Below are 17,782 nucleotides of genomic sequence, written 5' to 3' on the forward strand. Positions count from 1 at the left end.
TGGTGACTAAGTTTCACTTTTATGTCTTAAAAATCCGCATGATACCATTACAGCAGACATCAGATACAGATTCGTATCTCGTCAAAAGGGTTCAATGATTGTGTATTGCATAGACTTGAGTCTACTTTTGTCACCTTGCCGATGGTCAGGATGTAGGGTCTTCCTAGATAAACAATCTTGCACATAGATTTCCCCACTAGACCTTAATTCCTCTACACCAGGAAAAGAAATAATCACCTTGTAACATATGGGATGAGTGCATATCTTTGTGCCTTAATGGTTACTGTATATGATGCAGAAATAACTACTTTGAACAATATGTGGTGATATTTGAGTTTGCATTTTGTCTTGCTACAATTTAGTGGAAGCAATGATTTTTGGCATCCTTACACCTCAAGATAAAACCAAATGATAAAACTAGAATTGGTTCCATTTTTTCTATGCCCCTATTCTTCTCAAGAGGGGTCGCAGCGTCAAAGGTCATATGGGGCCAAAATGTAAAATTAGGCCAAATGTCAAATATCTCATGCACAGAGGTCAAATTTTCAAAATGCACGGATTCAATCGCGTCTTGTCTCAAATTACTCCTCTCGATAAACAAAATGGGAAAATAATTTGTTTGAGAAATGTATAACCTCTGATCAGATGAAATCATAGATCAAAGGATATGCATATAGGCCTACAGATTTCTGTTGGAATTTTGATGCATCAACTCTGAAGAGGACATGACAAAATAAATTGCAATAATATTGTAAATTAATGTATGTTTGAGATTTCTCATGTTAAGGGGAGTAATTTGAGACCAGTTTCGATGATATCATACTATTTTTCAATTTTGACCTTTTGCGTATGAAATTTGTGACATTTGACCTATTCGACCTTATAAATCCCGAACTTAAAGCACCACAGATAAATAAGACAATTGACTTTTATATTTCCTGTGATGAGAGGAACAATTTGAGATACATGACAACGTGATGGGACTATTTGTAAGTTTTAGCCCCACTGTGACCTTAGACCCCTTGTGGGCACCACAGGGGGGATAGAAAAATAGAACCAATCAAATTTGTATCATTTCAGGTTTAAGGATGCCAAACATTGGTTCCACTAATATAGCAAAAGAAAATAAGTCCACTTCAAAGTGTATTTTTGCTAAATATGCTTCTTGCCGGTTTCAGATATTGTTCATGTTTTTATTTTCTTATGCTGATTTTTTTTCTGTTTGTATAGCGCCTCGGAATAGGTTGCCTAGATAGATGGCGCTTTATAAATGCACTAAAATATGTAATATATAAATGCAAATTTCAAAGTATAGAAAAGGAAAGCAACCGGTAATCTGAGTTTCACGGCATACCCTCACTTTCGATCATTGGGTACCCGATCATCAGATGGATGGTGTTCCATGGTTGAGTCTTAACCAAATGAATTGTATGTACCGTACATTCTATAAATATACCGGCGCAAAATTTGCAATAAAACAGGTGATTGCTTTGACATTTGTAAAATACAGACTATAGTGAAAGGAAATTTTTCATCTTTTCTCTGTCAAACTTGACAAAAAAGGTTAAATTTTCACAGCAGCTGACACTTTTGTTGTTGAAAGGGGTACAACAAGAACTGACTGAAAATTATGTAATTCTTTTATATAGGCCTAATAATTAATAATATTGCATCATCTATTGACACATGAAAGCTAGCCTGTAATGGTGACATCAGTCCGACAAAAAATTATTGCATTTAAAAATGAGGCCAAAAAAAGGTTTGTTAGCTCTTTCCTGTCTGACCCAAAAAAATCACTGAGAAATCCTGTGCCTTTTTTTATAAGGGGTGCAGATTTTTTAAAGTTGAAATAATGTATTTGTGAGATGAGATTTTAATAGTACAGCCCACGGAGCAGCTATACCACACGCAAAGTTTGCACACGACTTAGGATACCGCACGCATTATGTTAGGATCATGCAGGTAATTCGGAATATATTACTTGCCACAGTTGTGTCATAGATATTAATTCGGAGTATGCAGGTAACAGATTTTTATCCAAGTGGTCTTTGACCAATGAGATTACATAATTCATGTCAACTAAAGGATAAAATGACTTACGTCTTGTATGTTGTGTTTGAATATCATAATTAGGCATATTCTGAAATATATTTTGTATGGCCATTTCTAGTTTGAAACCAAACAAGATATTTTTCTGAGCTGTTAATCATAATGGCTTTCATATGGAAACTTGGCTAGATGCTAGACAGGATAAGAATACATGTTATTCAAACTTATGTCGACATCATACTACTCGGTATAGGTGGGGGCATATTCATAAAGCACTTTTAATTTTAGTGAAAATATCAGAAAGACAGCCCTAAAATATTTGGAATACAGTATATTGTTTTGCAAGATATTGGATGCAGATTATGTGTGGGTTTTTAATAAATTTTGTGAGAGCCAAATATTTATATGTCATCCGAGTCATGAGAGAAACTATATAGGCCCTATTTATTTTATTAAATGCTCCCCTTCTTTTAAATGCCTTATTATATGCATAAGTATGCTTAAAACTGGCATGTCATGATCGCAAAATTCCATGGACGAAATCCTATTCTAACTTACATTTCCATTCAATTCATCACCACATTATAGTAGAATGTCCATAATATTTTAATAAATAAATCGCATTCTTGCAAAAAAATGCACAGATCTAAGGCCAAAAAAAGACAGTTTGCTTGTTCTCCACAACTTTTTCAGAATTGGGTCAGTGGGGCGGGATTATTTTTTTTTAAGGTCATAGCCAAAACATGACTATGCCTTTAATTAGCTTAATAAATAGCCCAAATAGTTGTGAATTGGGATATCTCTACTGTTTATCACTTCATTAATGTTTTTAAAACAGTTTAGAAGTGTGTTAAAAACAAAAAAAAAAACTTTTCAGGATGTCAAAAATGTTGAAAGAAAAAAAAACTTTTTCTGGAATTTCCAAAATTAGGGTATTCATTTGGATAGTAAAACAAAAAACCATCTCTTTTCCAGATTTTCCAAATTGGGGTCGGCTGGTGGAGGACAAGCAAACAATCTTTTTTTTGGCCTAATTTGGTAGTATTTTCTGATAATATGTTCCTGTATGGTCGCTGTCATGTTGAATTTCAACCCGCAAGTTGTAGGCCTATTTTGCGAATTTCGGAAGTCATATTTTGCATCTTTTTTCCTTTTTTCCGTTTCTAATGCTCCCCATTTCAAAATTGCAATGCCCCCATCAAGGCGTTTAACAGAGTAAATTACGGTATGTGCAATTTGAGGCTTATTTTAGGATAAATGCTGACCTAGAAATATAACAACAAAAATAACATTTCTCATTTTAGTTTTTAGGCCACCTACAAAAAACAGATTTTTGTATCCTTTTTAAATATTTCAGTGGTGTTTCTACCCAGCAAACTCCAAACAATTTAAAAACTTTTTTTTCCAAAACACTTTTAAAATGTTGGGTGTTTGATAACACACTACACCAAAATTTTTAGAATGATGTTAAAATATTTTGCAGTTTTCAAAAAATGTTTTTGAATATTATTAAAACATTTTATACCCTTTATATACCCTTACACTTTATATAACCCAACATTTAAACATTTTCTGGCAACCTTTAACCTTTTGCAAATAATGTTATGAAAATGTGTTGTGTTATAGTTTGCTGGATACTTGACTCCAAAATTGTAATCATGACAAGTTTGTTTTTATACGGAGACAAGAGAGAGGGCAAATGGGCTATTCCATTTGAAATGCACACTACCCCTGTGGAAGATTATTGGAAATATTTTCCACAGGGGAAGTATGGAATTTTCATATGGAATAGGCAGTTCCATTTGGATTTCATACATCCTGTGAGAAAGATTCAACCTGAATCCTCCGCTGAGTGAGGGTGAGTTTCAAATAGAGCTGCGAAGCGTTCATTCCATTTGGAGGGCATACTCCCCTGTGAAAGATATTTCAAAAATCTTCCACTTGTTCCAATGCAGCTAAAATGAAACTACAAGGGCTCTCAAAGACTTCTCTTGGGACAGGGAGGAAGTTGTAAGAATGCATTTAGGGAATAATATCACCAGCACAGGAAAACTTAACAGATTAAAAGGAAATCCTCAAGAATAATCATACAAGTATGATTGATGAATTAGGGCCCTGTCTCCTAAATCAAAACATATTGTTTTATTTTTCCAATGAGTCCTGTATTAGACTCGAGCTAGGCCTGTAATACCAACTCATCCAGTTTTCTTACTGAATTGACAAAGTTGTGTGGGAAGGGATATCTTCCTCATATTTTGGCTGACTGGGAATGATTTGCATTTCTTGCTGACCTATTTTTTTCTTATTTTAACCTGTGTGAATCACACAATCTCAGACACTGCTCTCCCATGATTCCTATGCTAGTGTGTACAGACAGCCAAGTGTTACCCTGATAGGAACTGGATGTGAGCTCTTTGTCATTCTCTGCATCTGCGTGATAATTCAAATGAAGTAATGGAGAAAGCAGCTAATTTGTTGATATTTGCCTCCTCTGGAAATTGAACTGCAGACCCCAGGTGCAGACCTCTTGCATCAGAGTGACAGACCTCAACTGCTGGGCAGTACTGCTCTCTTTGTTGACCTATTTATATGCATAAACTTTTTTGAGCAAAAGAAGCCACAAAAAATATTATGTTAGGTTGAAATAACTATTTGGATTTTGGAATGGGAGAATTTGTTTTTTTGGAAGTGTATTTTGGTTGATAATTTCCCAACAAACACAAAAATGTTTCAAATCATCATTCACATGTTATAACCGCATTTTGGTTTTTGTCAAAATGTTTCAATAACTTTTAAATGTCGGGTTATATATAGGTCGTGAAAACTTTGATGACAAAACACTACAACAACTTTTAAAAAATGTTGTAAAAATGTTGTTGCAAAATGTTTATTGGCAAACATTTTGAAAAAAATTTTATATCCTTTATATAACCCAACATTTAAACATTTTCTGTAAATTGTTTTGTGCTTGCTGGGTTGCTTTCTCTTTTTGTTAGCTTTGTATTAAGTGTTCAAAAGAACCTGGTTCCAACAAGAACCCATAAGATTGTTTGGGGTTGATATACAATGTGGGGTTTCCATCCAAAATACAGAACAAAATGTTGTTACTAAGGGTGCAGTTGTACTACAGTTGTTGTTGCTGGGTTTTTTTGGTTTTTTTTGGTTTTGTTTTTTTGGTAGTCATTATTATAACATAAATACCACTAATAATACTATAATCTCAATAATTCATACAGTGTGAACTTTACAACGCCTTGTTACGGTATGAATATTCATAACTCTTAACCTTTTCCCCTGCCTGGTAAATCTCTAATATCGCCAATATTGTTCTATTGACTGTGTCTTGCAACTAAGTGAGTAATACCTGCACTAAGTGTTTCCATGCAAACTGAGATCCGGAGACTAATAAGGCTGATTTAAAAATAGACAGAATCACCCCAGGTCAGTTTCAAAATTACCCCAGAGGTCAGTTGCAAATCCTAAAAGACCAGATTATGCCCATAACTTCTGGAGGAGACACAGGCTTTGAGAACGCTCTGCTGAGGTATAGCATATACTGCTTGACTGAAACTTCAAAAAACTATCAAGATGAGGTTTGAGTGTGCTTGTGTGGTGCTTTTTGCAGTTGTTGGTAAGTTTTGCACATTGTTTTACTAAAAAAAAATTTATTCTTATATTTTTCAGATAATGTACAGTACAGATATAGTTTTATAATTGTATGAAATCTTGGCTAAGTATTTTGAGTTGAAAAACTGCTCAGAGGCTAAAACTAATATCATTTGGGTGCTGGTGATAAATGCAATATTTCATTTTTCAATTGTAGAATTTCAATTTGATAGCAAGATTAGGCCTCCATTGCTATGGGTAAGAGGAACAGTATCAGTAACACCATCCCTTTTGAATTAGTGGAATCTTGTATTGTAAGATGCTAATGTCAGAAGGGTTTTTCACATGACATAAAGTCCAGAGATGGAAGAACTTGGTTTGTCCATCAAAAATAGGATGTTAACCAAATGACACCTGTTGTACACCTGATGATTGCAGCTTGGAAATTATGAACAGTGCTATTCCACATTGATCTGTATCAGAAGATCTACATTACCAAATCATTTTAGTTATCTTGAAGATTTTCCGATGAACAGAAATGTATTTACTGATATTAACTTGCTATCCATTAGTGTTGAGCCCGGGGTTGAGCCTAGGATGCTGATGAGCATTTTGCGTTATTAAGTCAAGAAATTATTGATAAACACTAATGGCTTCTGGAGTGGTTGCTTGGTTTTGTTGATGTATCCAGGTTTTCAGAACTGAAACTTGTGAGTGAAACATGATTTCAGTGACAAGGGCAAAGCATATCACATCAGTGACACGGTAACCCCCCCCCCACACACACACACCCACACTTCAGTAACCCTAAAAAGCCTTAAGTAGGTTTCAGCGGCATGCTGGGACAAATGGAAGAAGCATTTGGTTCCAATGGATGGACCATGACAATTGAGGAGCTTCCCCCTGACTACACCAGTTATTGGCATACTGGATATTGGATATGATTATTTCTGGTAGAAAGAATTTGAACAAGTCATACCGGTCTCTATTTTTGAGATTACTATCAAACGCAGGCCGCACCCCCCCAAATTTGGAAAAGTATACAAAAAGTCCAAAATTTTCAGAATTTGCGAGCGTAGCGAAAAAAAATCAGGGTTTTACGCTTTTTGGACAAAAAGGTCCAAATTTTTGGAAGAAAGTCCACTTTTCACAAAATCGCTCCCTTGTAAAAAAAGTCCACTTTTTCAAAATCAGCACCCCCAAATGAAATCCTGCGCACGGGCCTGATCAAACGCATGATTTGTTGGAACTAATCCAGTCTATCTGTCAGACCGTTAGACAGTTAGGATTATCATATCTACAGGTTCACAAGAAGTGATCCTTCTAAATATGTGTGTGTGTGATTTGAACACCTTTTCTGGAAGGGGACATTTTTATTGAGCTTCAGAATGAGTCAGGAAATTTGCATTAAAAAGCATTAACTTGAGCTAATTGATTAGATTTTGCTATTTTCTCATGTAATTATATCCAAAACAATAGCATCTTGAAGAGCCAATGAAGATGTTTCTGGATCATTCTCTAAAACGAATCCATCCTTGATCATGTACACTTCAATAGGAAACCCTCCTTGTATGGGCCTCACAATAATTGTTTGCATATACCGGTATGGCTCCTCCTCACTGCTATCATCACTCTTGAAACAGGAAACATCAAGTAGAAAACTTTCTAAAATTGGACAAGTTGACCGCTAAATCTGACACAGAAGTGTCATCTGAGTCATAGGAGACGCCACCACAATTTCATACACTTGCGCTAGAAATTGCCTCAAAGTTTAAATGGCTATATCCAATAGCTGCCTTGTGCATTTGGTGTCTTATAATTCAAGACCAAATTAAAAAGACTAGTTACTTTGCATATGATGTCCTTTCAACTGGATCAAAAATGCAGTACTGCGCAGGTCAGCAACCAATCACGCCACGCTTTTGCCCTGACGTCAGATGCAAACTAATCTTTTTAATTCGATCTTTGATTATAATATTGTTATTTTATTTTAAATCAAGAGATACCTTTGTAATGGCTAATAGAGGTGCGTGAAATTATTGATTGGCTCCAAACAAAGGATTTGAACCAGTGTCTTTCACCGTAATCATGGCGCAGTGTAGTCCATTCGATCAAATGTTATCATCAACCTATTTGATTGGTGTGCATTGGCATTGAGACGAACTGTCGCGGTAGATTGCACTCATGCTTTTGTTGAATGCATTTGAGCAGTCCGCCATATTTACTGTATGATATGTCATATGCACAACCTCTATTAGGGAGGCCACCAAGTACAGTAAATGCTGTATTAAAAGCTGATGTCCATTTAGAAAGAAAAATATGTACAGTTATAAAATAAAACTATCAATGATACAATAGAACAACACAAGGTAGCACATGGCATATATCACATTATGCGCATGAACTCTACATTATAATAACTTGAATCTGCTGTATTAAGGCTTCCTTCCATGGGCTTCCGTCACAAAGTTCAGAAACTTCAAATCTACACAGGATAATGTGGAAGAGTCTGACTCTGCACAGTTTCAATCAGATAAGCTTCCTTCAGTAAATCGAAACCCATCCTTTTTACAATATTTATAGCTAAATTTGTTTAAGCTGGTTTCTTCCTTTGAGAGTTTGGCAATTATTTAGGGTGCAATGTTTTATGTTAAGTTAATGGTTGTAGTAACAAATTAGACCTTGGCATTGCATGCATGATTCACCCAACTCAAATGAAATAATATTATTAGGGAACAAACTAAAAGATAGATGCAGCCCTGCAAACATAACTTGATGAATAATCTTCACCAAGATATAATGCTTTGTTTCATTACAAAATGCACCTCCTCCATCACCTCTGTAATGAAGCTGGAGGTGGGTTAAAATGATGTTTTAAAGAACATATGAGAAACATAATTTGTAACCATAACTAGTTGTATTTTAAGTGCTTCATTAATCTTTTGGTTGTTCCCTTAGAGCAAGGAATTTTCCTACATGTGTGCATTAAGGGATCTAAAATGAGCGTTTATTGCGTTTCGACAGTATTTTTTGTGGGACATGAGAGCACCTCAGAGTCAGACCTATCGAATTGCATTCTGAATACGAAGCATGTCTTTCTGATATCAAATAATTTTCATTTTTTGAAAATCACAATATAATACAAATTTTATGACAAATTATAAAAATTGGATATTTTTCAAATTTTTGATATATAACAGTCCTCGAAGTAAATTATATAAATCTAATGATATATTCTTAAAGTGTATGTAGACCTAATTTTTTTTGGTGTTTTGGGAAAAAAAATCCATATCTTCAATACTGAAAAGGTCAAAATTTTCAATTGATCGTCGGCTTTTCATCCCACCTACATACACTTTAAGTATAAATCATCAGGTTTACAAAGTTTACTTCAAGTACTGTTAAATATCAAAAATATCAATTTTAATGATTTGCCATAAAATGTGTATTAAATTGTAATTTCAAAAAATCAAAATTATTTGATATCAGAATGATATTCTTCATATTCAGAATGCGATTCGATATGTCTGATGTGCTCTAATGTCCCAAAATAAATACTGTCCAAACGCTCATACCCCAGCCCTTAAAGCAATATCACAAAGTCAGAATTACTGTTCATGTAAAAAACATATGTACTTAACATGTTTCTTTTGTGTGCATTTCTTGCAGCTACTGTTGTAGCACAACAGGGTAGAGGAAGAGGATGGGGGCCACCTTTTGCAGGCGGACCACAACCAACACTAACACCCATGAGTACAATGAGTCCACCGCTAACACGGGCAACAATGAGGCCACGGGGAACAATGAGGCCACGGGGAACAATGAGGCCACGGACAACAATTATGCCTTTTACTGGCACTACTAGTACTTTTACCGGGGCAGACCTGGCGAGGAAAACCCTGGTGGCCCAGTGCAGGAAACCCCTTCTGGCCTAATGTAGGAGGGCCCAACAACCCTGGCCGAAACCCCAACGCCCGTCCCATGAAATGGCATCCAGCATGGAAACCACAAAATCAACAGGTAGACCAAGAAGAACCTGAAGAACAGGCAGATTTTGAATCTGAAGTTGAAGAAGTAGATTCTGAAATAGATTCAGAAGTAGAATCTGAGGTAGAAGAATATGATGCACCAGATGCTCCAGATGCACAAGATGCACCAGATGCAAATCAGAATCAAGTTGGCAACCAAGGAGCAGGACTAAGGAGTGGTGAATTATCACCAGCAGCCTTCAGGAAAATTGCTGGCAGCCCATTCCATGGAATGACACAGGCTGACATAGATAAGGCAGCCAAAGCGGGAAAGCAAGCAGTTGGCAGAACCGTTGGTATTATTCTTGGTTCACTATTCATAATCGCAGCAGCAGCAGTAGTAGCAATCGTTGTTATACGTAAAAGGAGTGCAAATAATAGACATTACCTCTTTTAACATTAAACTTGCAAATCCAACAGATGTCTTTTGCAAATTCAAATCAATTTTGATGATATTACCTTGTCAGTACACTAACAATACCTGGATGGCATTATGTATAGTTACAGCAGCATACTGCTGGTTAGAAAGTTAGCTGTATATTTGTATATCAGCTTTGCTCTAAACTTAAAATCCAACTTTATCTATTAAATTTTCTATGGAAATATGTAATTTATAACGTAGAAAGTTTGTAGATGATACTACAGAAGCCAATGTCCATAAGACCTACCAGATAGGCTGGTATTGATTTCTTTGTCACCAGTAGGATTGGATGATGAGGCTACCCTCACAGATGTAATATGAATTTGCCTTTTGGAATCATATATATTGACAGTTGAGTTAAAGGATGCAACTGCTTCATTATTAGCTGTTAGGTCTAAAAAAATTGTTTGATTGGCGTAACCCGACTGACCCTAAAATTAGGCCCGACCCTAGAGTTTTTTGCAAGAAAATGAATAAATAAATAAAAATTGAATTTGAAAAAAAGTTTTGTATCAAATGCAAATTACAGCTTTAAAAAAATCACAACTTACCAACCCTAATTTTTTTTAAATGTTACTCCAATCAAACAATTTTGTTAGGTCGTATATACAACCTTGTTTTCAATCCACGAATGTAACCCACAGAGTGCCAATACACATATGGTAAATCCACCATCTTGGTTTGTCATGCATGGTGACCAATATAGCGTCTTGGGGTACCTGTGACAAATATCGGAAAGAGCATGAACTCAAAGGAAAATGTTACAAAAGGTTTGTGCATTAAGCACTAAGTGCACGTTATTTGCAATAACATACCACTCAAGACAGCGCAAACAAGAATACACTTGATGTTTACCAAGCATATGTTGAAATAATTTGGAGGTACACTATTTTGCCCTTCATGAGCAACATTCAAACATTGCAGTGTCTCTGTGGGTCTGATCCCTTTACAAACCTTGCACCAATCATTTCTTATAAGCTTCACAAATCATTTCTGGTAATGTTTCCAATTGGTTTACTCGAGCTGAAATCCATACACCCACTATGGAAGACATGATCCGTAATCTTCCTCACAGGGAGTGTGTATTTCAAGTGGAGTTACTTACAATGTGTGACTCCATTTGAAATCTACACCCCTGTGTGGAGATTAAGGTTATGTCTTCCACAGGGTGTATGAATGTCAACTGAAATAGACTATTTTGTTATTAGTCATAAAAAATCTTGAAGGGAAATCTATGTTGTTGATATTAGTTTGATTTTACTTTCTCCCCATTAAATTAGAATCAGTTTTGGTGATCAGGATACATTTTGAGGTATCCATTTCTTTTCTTGTCTTTTATTTTGCAATGTAGTACATTGTATAAATTTTTTTGTTTGAATAAAAGTTGGAGCAAGTTTCTTATTATTGTGATGAACTAATATTGTTCAATTATACACAGCAAAAACACTGTTTAAAATGTCGTTGTTTAAAACGATGTTGTTTAAACAATGTTGTTTAAAAAAACAGTCCTTCAATTTTAAACAGTGTGTGTTTAATTCATGAATAATACCAAAAAAGAAACTTTTAAACAATGTTGTTTAAAAAAGATCGAATTTTGAAAAAGAGGGGTTTCCTTCCTTGAAATCAGGGTCAGATTTATCATCATGGTGGATGACTATGTGATTGATTTGCTCCAAAAGTGGGAAATGCCAGACCTAATTAATTGATATATTCAGAAGTAAGTGTTTGATTTAAATATTGTTTGATGTGATAGAGTATTATATGAACACACAATTGTGTGTTGTACATGCTAAATGATGCAAGCTGTGCAGTAGTATGTAGCCGTGACAAGTAGTGTGAGTGTAAGCTTAACCACATCAAACAATATTTAAACCAAACACTTACCTCTGAATGTATCACATTCACACTGCTCATGCACAGATGCATGGGGCTGATGGGCATGTTTTACAGTCAGTTTTCTTGACCATTCTTCCAAGTAAATTGATTTCCCACAAACAAAAATGTTTAAAACTTTAAAACAACAAGTTTAAACAACTATGTATATTTTAAACAATTGTTTTAAACAACAGCCATAAACAGCTTTAAACAACTGTTTGTTTTAAACATTTGTTGTTTAAAATACTTTAAACAAGTGTGTACATTTAAACAACTAAAGTTAAACAACCCAGATGTTTAAAAACTATTGTTTAAAAATTGTTTAAAATTTTAAACAATTGGATGTTGTTTAAAATGTTTTTTACTGTGTATTGCATTGTAAATTCTTGTTATTTTAAAGCTTTAAACCTTTTGTTGGTTTTTTTTCTGTGGGTGTTATTTTGATTATGTAACTTTGTTAAATCAAGTAAACTGAAATACAGGTTTTGGTCCAGTTTTTGTTTGCATCTGTAAATATATTTAATTGCTAAATACAATCTGTAATTCTAGGAATTAGACAAAATTCCATAAATTATGAAAGGATAGCAGAAAAATTTCAGAATAATTTCAAGTTAATCATGAGAAAGAAAGCTACTTTGCAAAAAGAACATTTGAATGGAACAGGATTGGAACCAGTCATTCTTGAACAGCAAGAAGACTGCCCCATCCTTCAGGTATTGCAGCCTTACAAGTGGCCAAGTTCTAGATCAGGCAAACTTTCTTTGATGTTTAAATTTCAGTATTTATCCAGGCTTTTGATGCAGATATAAAGTATTGCCATCAAAATCTTTTGTGACTTGCAATTAAGATTCTAGATTTGAGATAAGAGTTTGGCCTCAGTATAATGATGATGGAAGTGGAGAAAACTTTGTGTAAAGAAATAAACCGTGCTAGTGAACAGGAAGTTCCGTTTTAAAACAGTTTCGCAATAGATAAGATCTTGAAACTATATTAGTCATTTCTTCGTAAATTGTATTATTTTTCCAATTTTCATTTTCATTCATTTTTTATAAATTTGTCTTGTCTCTTTTTCTCTTACAAGGATAATTATTTCAGTATTTAGTCCTGAATTATTAGACAAGGTTTTAATGTATGCAGCTGATATGAGGAAAATATAAGTTGTGAGTTATTGGTAATCTTGTGAAAAATACCTTGGGCTTTGATCTTTATAAAACAAGACACATTGGACTGTTCAGTTGAAATCCATACATTTTATATGGAAGACATGACCTTAATCTATCACTCAGGGATGTAGATTCCAAAAGGAGTCATTCAGATAACCCCATTTGGGAGATTAAGGTCATGTCTTCCATAATGTGTTGTATGGATTTTAAATGGAATTGCATATTTTACAGATTCTTTCACTTCTTATTTTTGTTCAAGTAAAACAAATCATGATGTGTGTATTGTAACTGTAATCTACTATTTGTTTTGTATTTTGTTTGTTTCTTTGTGAATTTCAGGCAATAAACATAACATGAACAAAAAAAGAAGACAAAGAAGACCGCTGTCACTTGTGTAATGTTAATAGAGTGGTACTTATATAGAGTGTGCCATCAGTAATGCAAATTATTACCCTCATAAATATTCATGAGTATGTCATGCCATTTGATTGGTCAATCACAAACGATAAAGGCTATTGTAATATGTTTACAGGACCTTTGGACGCCTAACAGATCGATTTGAACGCGTACCATTGGTCTGGACAGGAGGCATCTCTGGAGACCATATATCAATATTACCTTCATTCGGCGAGGGTCAGTCAAGCATGAAAAGTTTCTTGTTTAGCAGAACTAGCTTCATAGTAGGCCTATGATCATAATACAAACTTGCATCAAGTGTAGTGTGCGAGTAGGAGAATTTTTTTGATGTTTTTGATTTTGATTAATAGTATAGGCCTACCTGTTTGTTTCCTTGACATCGGGTTATGATACAATTATAATTTTCCACATAGGCCTTCCAGTTTGCAAGAGGTGTGTAATGAATAATGAATAAGTCTTTTTACTTTCTGGATTTTTCGAATTCGTTACTGTGTTTAATACATGCCTGCAGATGTGATGCTTAAACAGAATTTTATTTTGTATGGCCTAAACCAAAGGTCTGCAGTGCAAATCTGTCTTTTATATAGTGCTTAGAGAATGAGGGGATTACTGACCTATTTTTTTGTCTAATTTAACCTGTGTGAATCACACAATGTCAGACATTGCTCTCACATGATTCCTATGCTAGTGTGTACAGACAGCCATGTGTTACCCTAATAGGAACTGGATGTGAGCTCTTTGTTATTCTGCCTGATAAGCCAAAAGTAATGGAGAAACAGCTAATTTGTTGATATTTGCCGCCACTTGAAATTGAACTACAGACCTCTTGCATCAGAGTCAAAGACCTCAACCGCTGGCCAATACTACCTTCTATATTGACCTATTTATATGCATAAACTTTTTTGAGCAAGAGAAACTACTAAAATATTATATTAGGTTGAAATAACTATTTGGATTTTGGAATGGGAGAATTTGTTTTTTGGAAGTGTATTTTGGTTGATAATTTCCCAGCAAACACAAAAATATTTCAAATCATCATTCACATGTTATAACCGCATTTTTTGACAAAATATTTCAATAACTTTTAAATGTCGGGTTATATATATAAAGGTCGTTAAAAATTTGGATGAAAAAATACTACAACAACTTTTAAAAAATGTCAAAATGTTATTGCAAAATGTTTATTGGCAAACATTTGTGCAAAATATTTTGTCAACACTTAATGACATCATGTTAGAATGTTTTCTGAACCTTATTAAAAAGGTTTATACCCTTTATATAACCCAACATTTAAACATTCTCTGTAAATAATTTTGTGCTTGCTGGGTTGCTTTTATACAGTGATACAGTGTAAACTTTACAACGCCTTGTTATGAATATTCATAACTCATAACCTTTCCCCCTGCCTGCTTATCTCTTATATCACCAATAATGTTCTATTGACTGTGTCATGCAACTAAGTGAGTAATACATGCACTAAGTATTTGCATGCAAACTGAGAATAAGGCTGATTTAAAAATAGACAGAATCACCCCAGAGGTCGGTTGCAAATCCCAAAAAGAGCGATTGCGGTCATAACTTCTGGAGGAGACACTGCTTTGAGAACGCTCTGCTGAGGTATAGCACGCACTGCTTGACTGAAACTTCTATAACTTCAAGTAACTTCAAAAACTATCAAGATGAGGTTTGAGTGTGCTTGTGCGGGTGCTCTTTACAGTTGTTGGTAAGTTTTGCACATTGTTTTACCAAATTTTTTTTATTCTTATATTTTTCAGATAATGTACAGTACAGATGTAGTTTTATAACTATATGAAATCTGAGAATTTTAGTTGAAAAACTGCTCAGAGGCTAAAACTGATATCATTTTGGGTGCTGGTGATAACTGCAATATTTCATTTTGCAGGGGGCAAAAATTGCCTAAATTGTAGAATTTGAATTTGATTAGGCCTCCATTGCTATGGGTAAGAGGAACAATATCAGTAACACCATCCCTTTTGAAGAACTTGGTTTGTCCATCAAAATAGGATGTTAACCACCTGCTGTACACCTGAGGATTGCAACTTGGAAATTATGAACAGTGCTATTCCACATTGATCTGTATCAGAAGATCTACATTACAAACATCTTTTTAGTTATCTTGAAGATTTTACGATTAACAAGAAATGTATTTACTGAATATTAAATTGGTATCCATTAGTGTTGAGCCTAGGATGCGGACGAGCATTTTGCGTAAATTATTCATAAACACTAATGGCTGCTGGAATGGCTGCTTGCATGGCTTTGGTGATATATCCAGGTTTTCAGAACAAGGGGGACTGAGTGTACCAACAGAAACATGATTTCAGTGACCAGTGTTCTTGTCAAGTATATCACATGAGTGACACAGTAACCCCCCCCCCACACACACACACACACACACCCTTCACACCCCCAGTAGCCCTAAAAGCCTTCCACTTTAGCTTTCAGCGCATACTGGGATAAATGGAAAAAGCACATCATTATGATCACAGATTTTAGCCAGTTTGGTTCAAATGGACTGTCGGATGGACCATGACGACGGCATGACGATCAGGGGAGCTTCCCCACTGGCTGTACCAGTTATTGGCATACTGGATATTGGATATATGATTATTTCTGGTAGAGAGAATTTGAACAAGTCATACCGGTCTCTATTTTTGAGATTACTATCAAACACATGATTTGTTGGAACTAATCCAGCCTATCTGTCAGACCATTAGACAGTTAGGATTATCATATCTACAGGTTCACAAGAAATGATCCTTCTAAATATGTGTGTGCGTGATTTGAACACCTTTTCTGGTAGTGTATATTTTATGAGCTTTTGAATTAGATTGTCTATGGAATGAGTCAGGTAATTTGTGCAGGTGCACAGAAATTTGAGGTAATTAGATAAGAAAGTAATTGGTCTGTTTCTGGGCAATTATTTTCTGCCTATTTCACAATTTTAGTATTATGATACCAGACTTCAACCATTCTAGCAATTATGCTCATGGGTGATAATGTGGTTTTGGAAATACTTCTAAAACAGTGACATCAAGGCATCTCAAACAGTGGTAGTATACCAAAAGGGGAATACCCCAGTCAGAACTCTTCCCCATGCCTCCAGTCAGAACTCTCCCCCATGCTCCTCAAAAGTACTAAAAATGTGCTGATTTTTGCCCTTGAATATTTTCACTTTTACACCCCCAAAAAAAAATTGTCTGGAACCGCTACTGGTCTCACAATGATTATTGCTAGTCAGCCTCTTCAAAGACATGCCAGTATCAATAGTTGGCACATTGGATATTGTTTTGCAATATTATGGATTTTAGCAAAGATATATTTTGTGTACCGCAAACTTGAGGAAAAGATATTGTTATCTTACCCGTGATCCTACTCTGTTGATGATAAGGCCAAAAAAAAACAATTGTTTGATTACGTAACATGAAAAAAAAATTAGGTAGGTCGGTCTGCAATTAAAAAAAAATTTTACACACATTTTAAGCTGAAAATCATGATTTTGTTATTTTTTTAAATTTTAATTTAAAAAAAAAAAAATTTATTCATTTTTTGAAAAAAAAAGTATAGGGTCGGGCCTATTTTAGGGTCGGTCGGGTTACGCTAATCAAACTTTTTTTTTTTAGGCCTAAGTAAGAATTGGATATACCATGGCAACTGTCAGTCACATGACATCTTGGAACAGTCTGTATTTTTCTTCATTTGGGAAAAAATTATATAAGCAGCAGTGGTGCCCAGTGCCCAGTGACTCTATTGAGCAGTGCCCAGTGACTCTATTCCACTGAGAGATGTAATTCCATGATCAGTAGCTATCAGTTCCATGGAGCCATGGAATAAAATAAATTGGATAATTTTATATTTTTAATTGTCTAATTTTAGCATTGTTTATTGAACGGGGTGCATAAGTCAGTGAGGCTCTTGCATGGATAGGTGCGGTCAGAATAGGAAATTCATGAGATTATTACGTTTACTTGAGATATTTTTTGGATGATGTACTTATTTATGCAGAGTTCACTAAACAGGTGGAAATCGTTGTGATGGTGAATCATATTAGCCTTTTTCCAGTTGCTTGTTGCACTTTGGGTTAAAAATCATACAGGTATAAAACTGATTGTACTTTGGCTAAATATTCTTGTTGACAAAATTTTGCAAACAGTAGAAATAGTTTTGATATCACATGCAATAGCATTCAGAATTTATTTGTT

The 17,782-nt window shown here is 34.9% G+C and overlaps 1 protein-coding gene across 1 annotated transcript; it reads left to right on the forward strand.

Annotated features, from left to right (window-relative positions):
- The first annotated feature begins 5,450 nt into the window (after positions 1 to 5,450).
- LOC140152912 (uncharacterized) lies at positions 5,451 to 10,462 on the forward strand. The gene is made up of 2 exons (XM_072175452.1): positions 5,451 to 5,680; positions 9,325 to 10,462. Exon 2 carries the CDS (start codon positions 9,637 to 9,639, stop codon positions 10,078 to 10,080), a length of 444 nt encoding a protein of 147 aa, XP_072031553.1. The 5' UTR covers positions 5,451 to 5,680; positions 9,325 to 9,636; the 3' UTR covers positions 10,081 to 10,462.
- The last annotated feature ends 7,320 nt before the right edge of the window (positions 10,463 to 17,782 follow it).

Source organism: Amphiura filiformis, chromosome 5 (genome assembly GCF_039555335.1).
Source record: "Amphiura filiformis chromosome 5, Afil_fr2py, whole genome shotgun sequence".
Taxonomy (NCBI): domain Eukaryota; kingdom Metazoa; phylum Echinodermata; class Ophiuroidea; order Amphilepidida; family Amphiuridae; genus Amphiura; species Amphiura filiformis.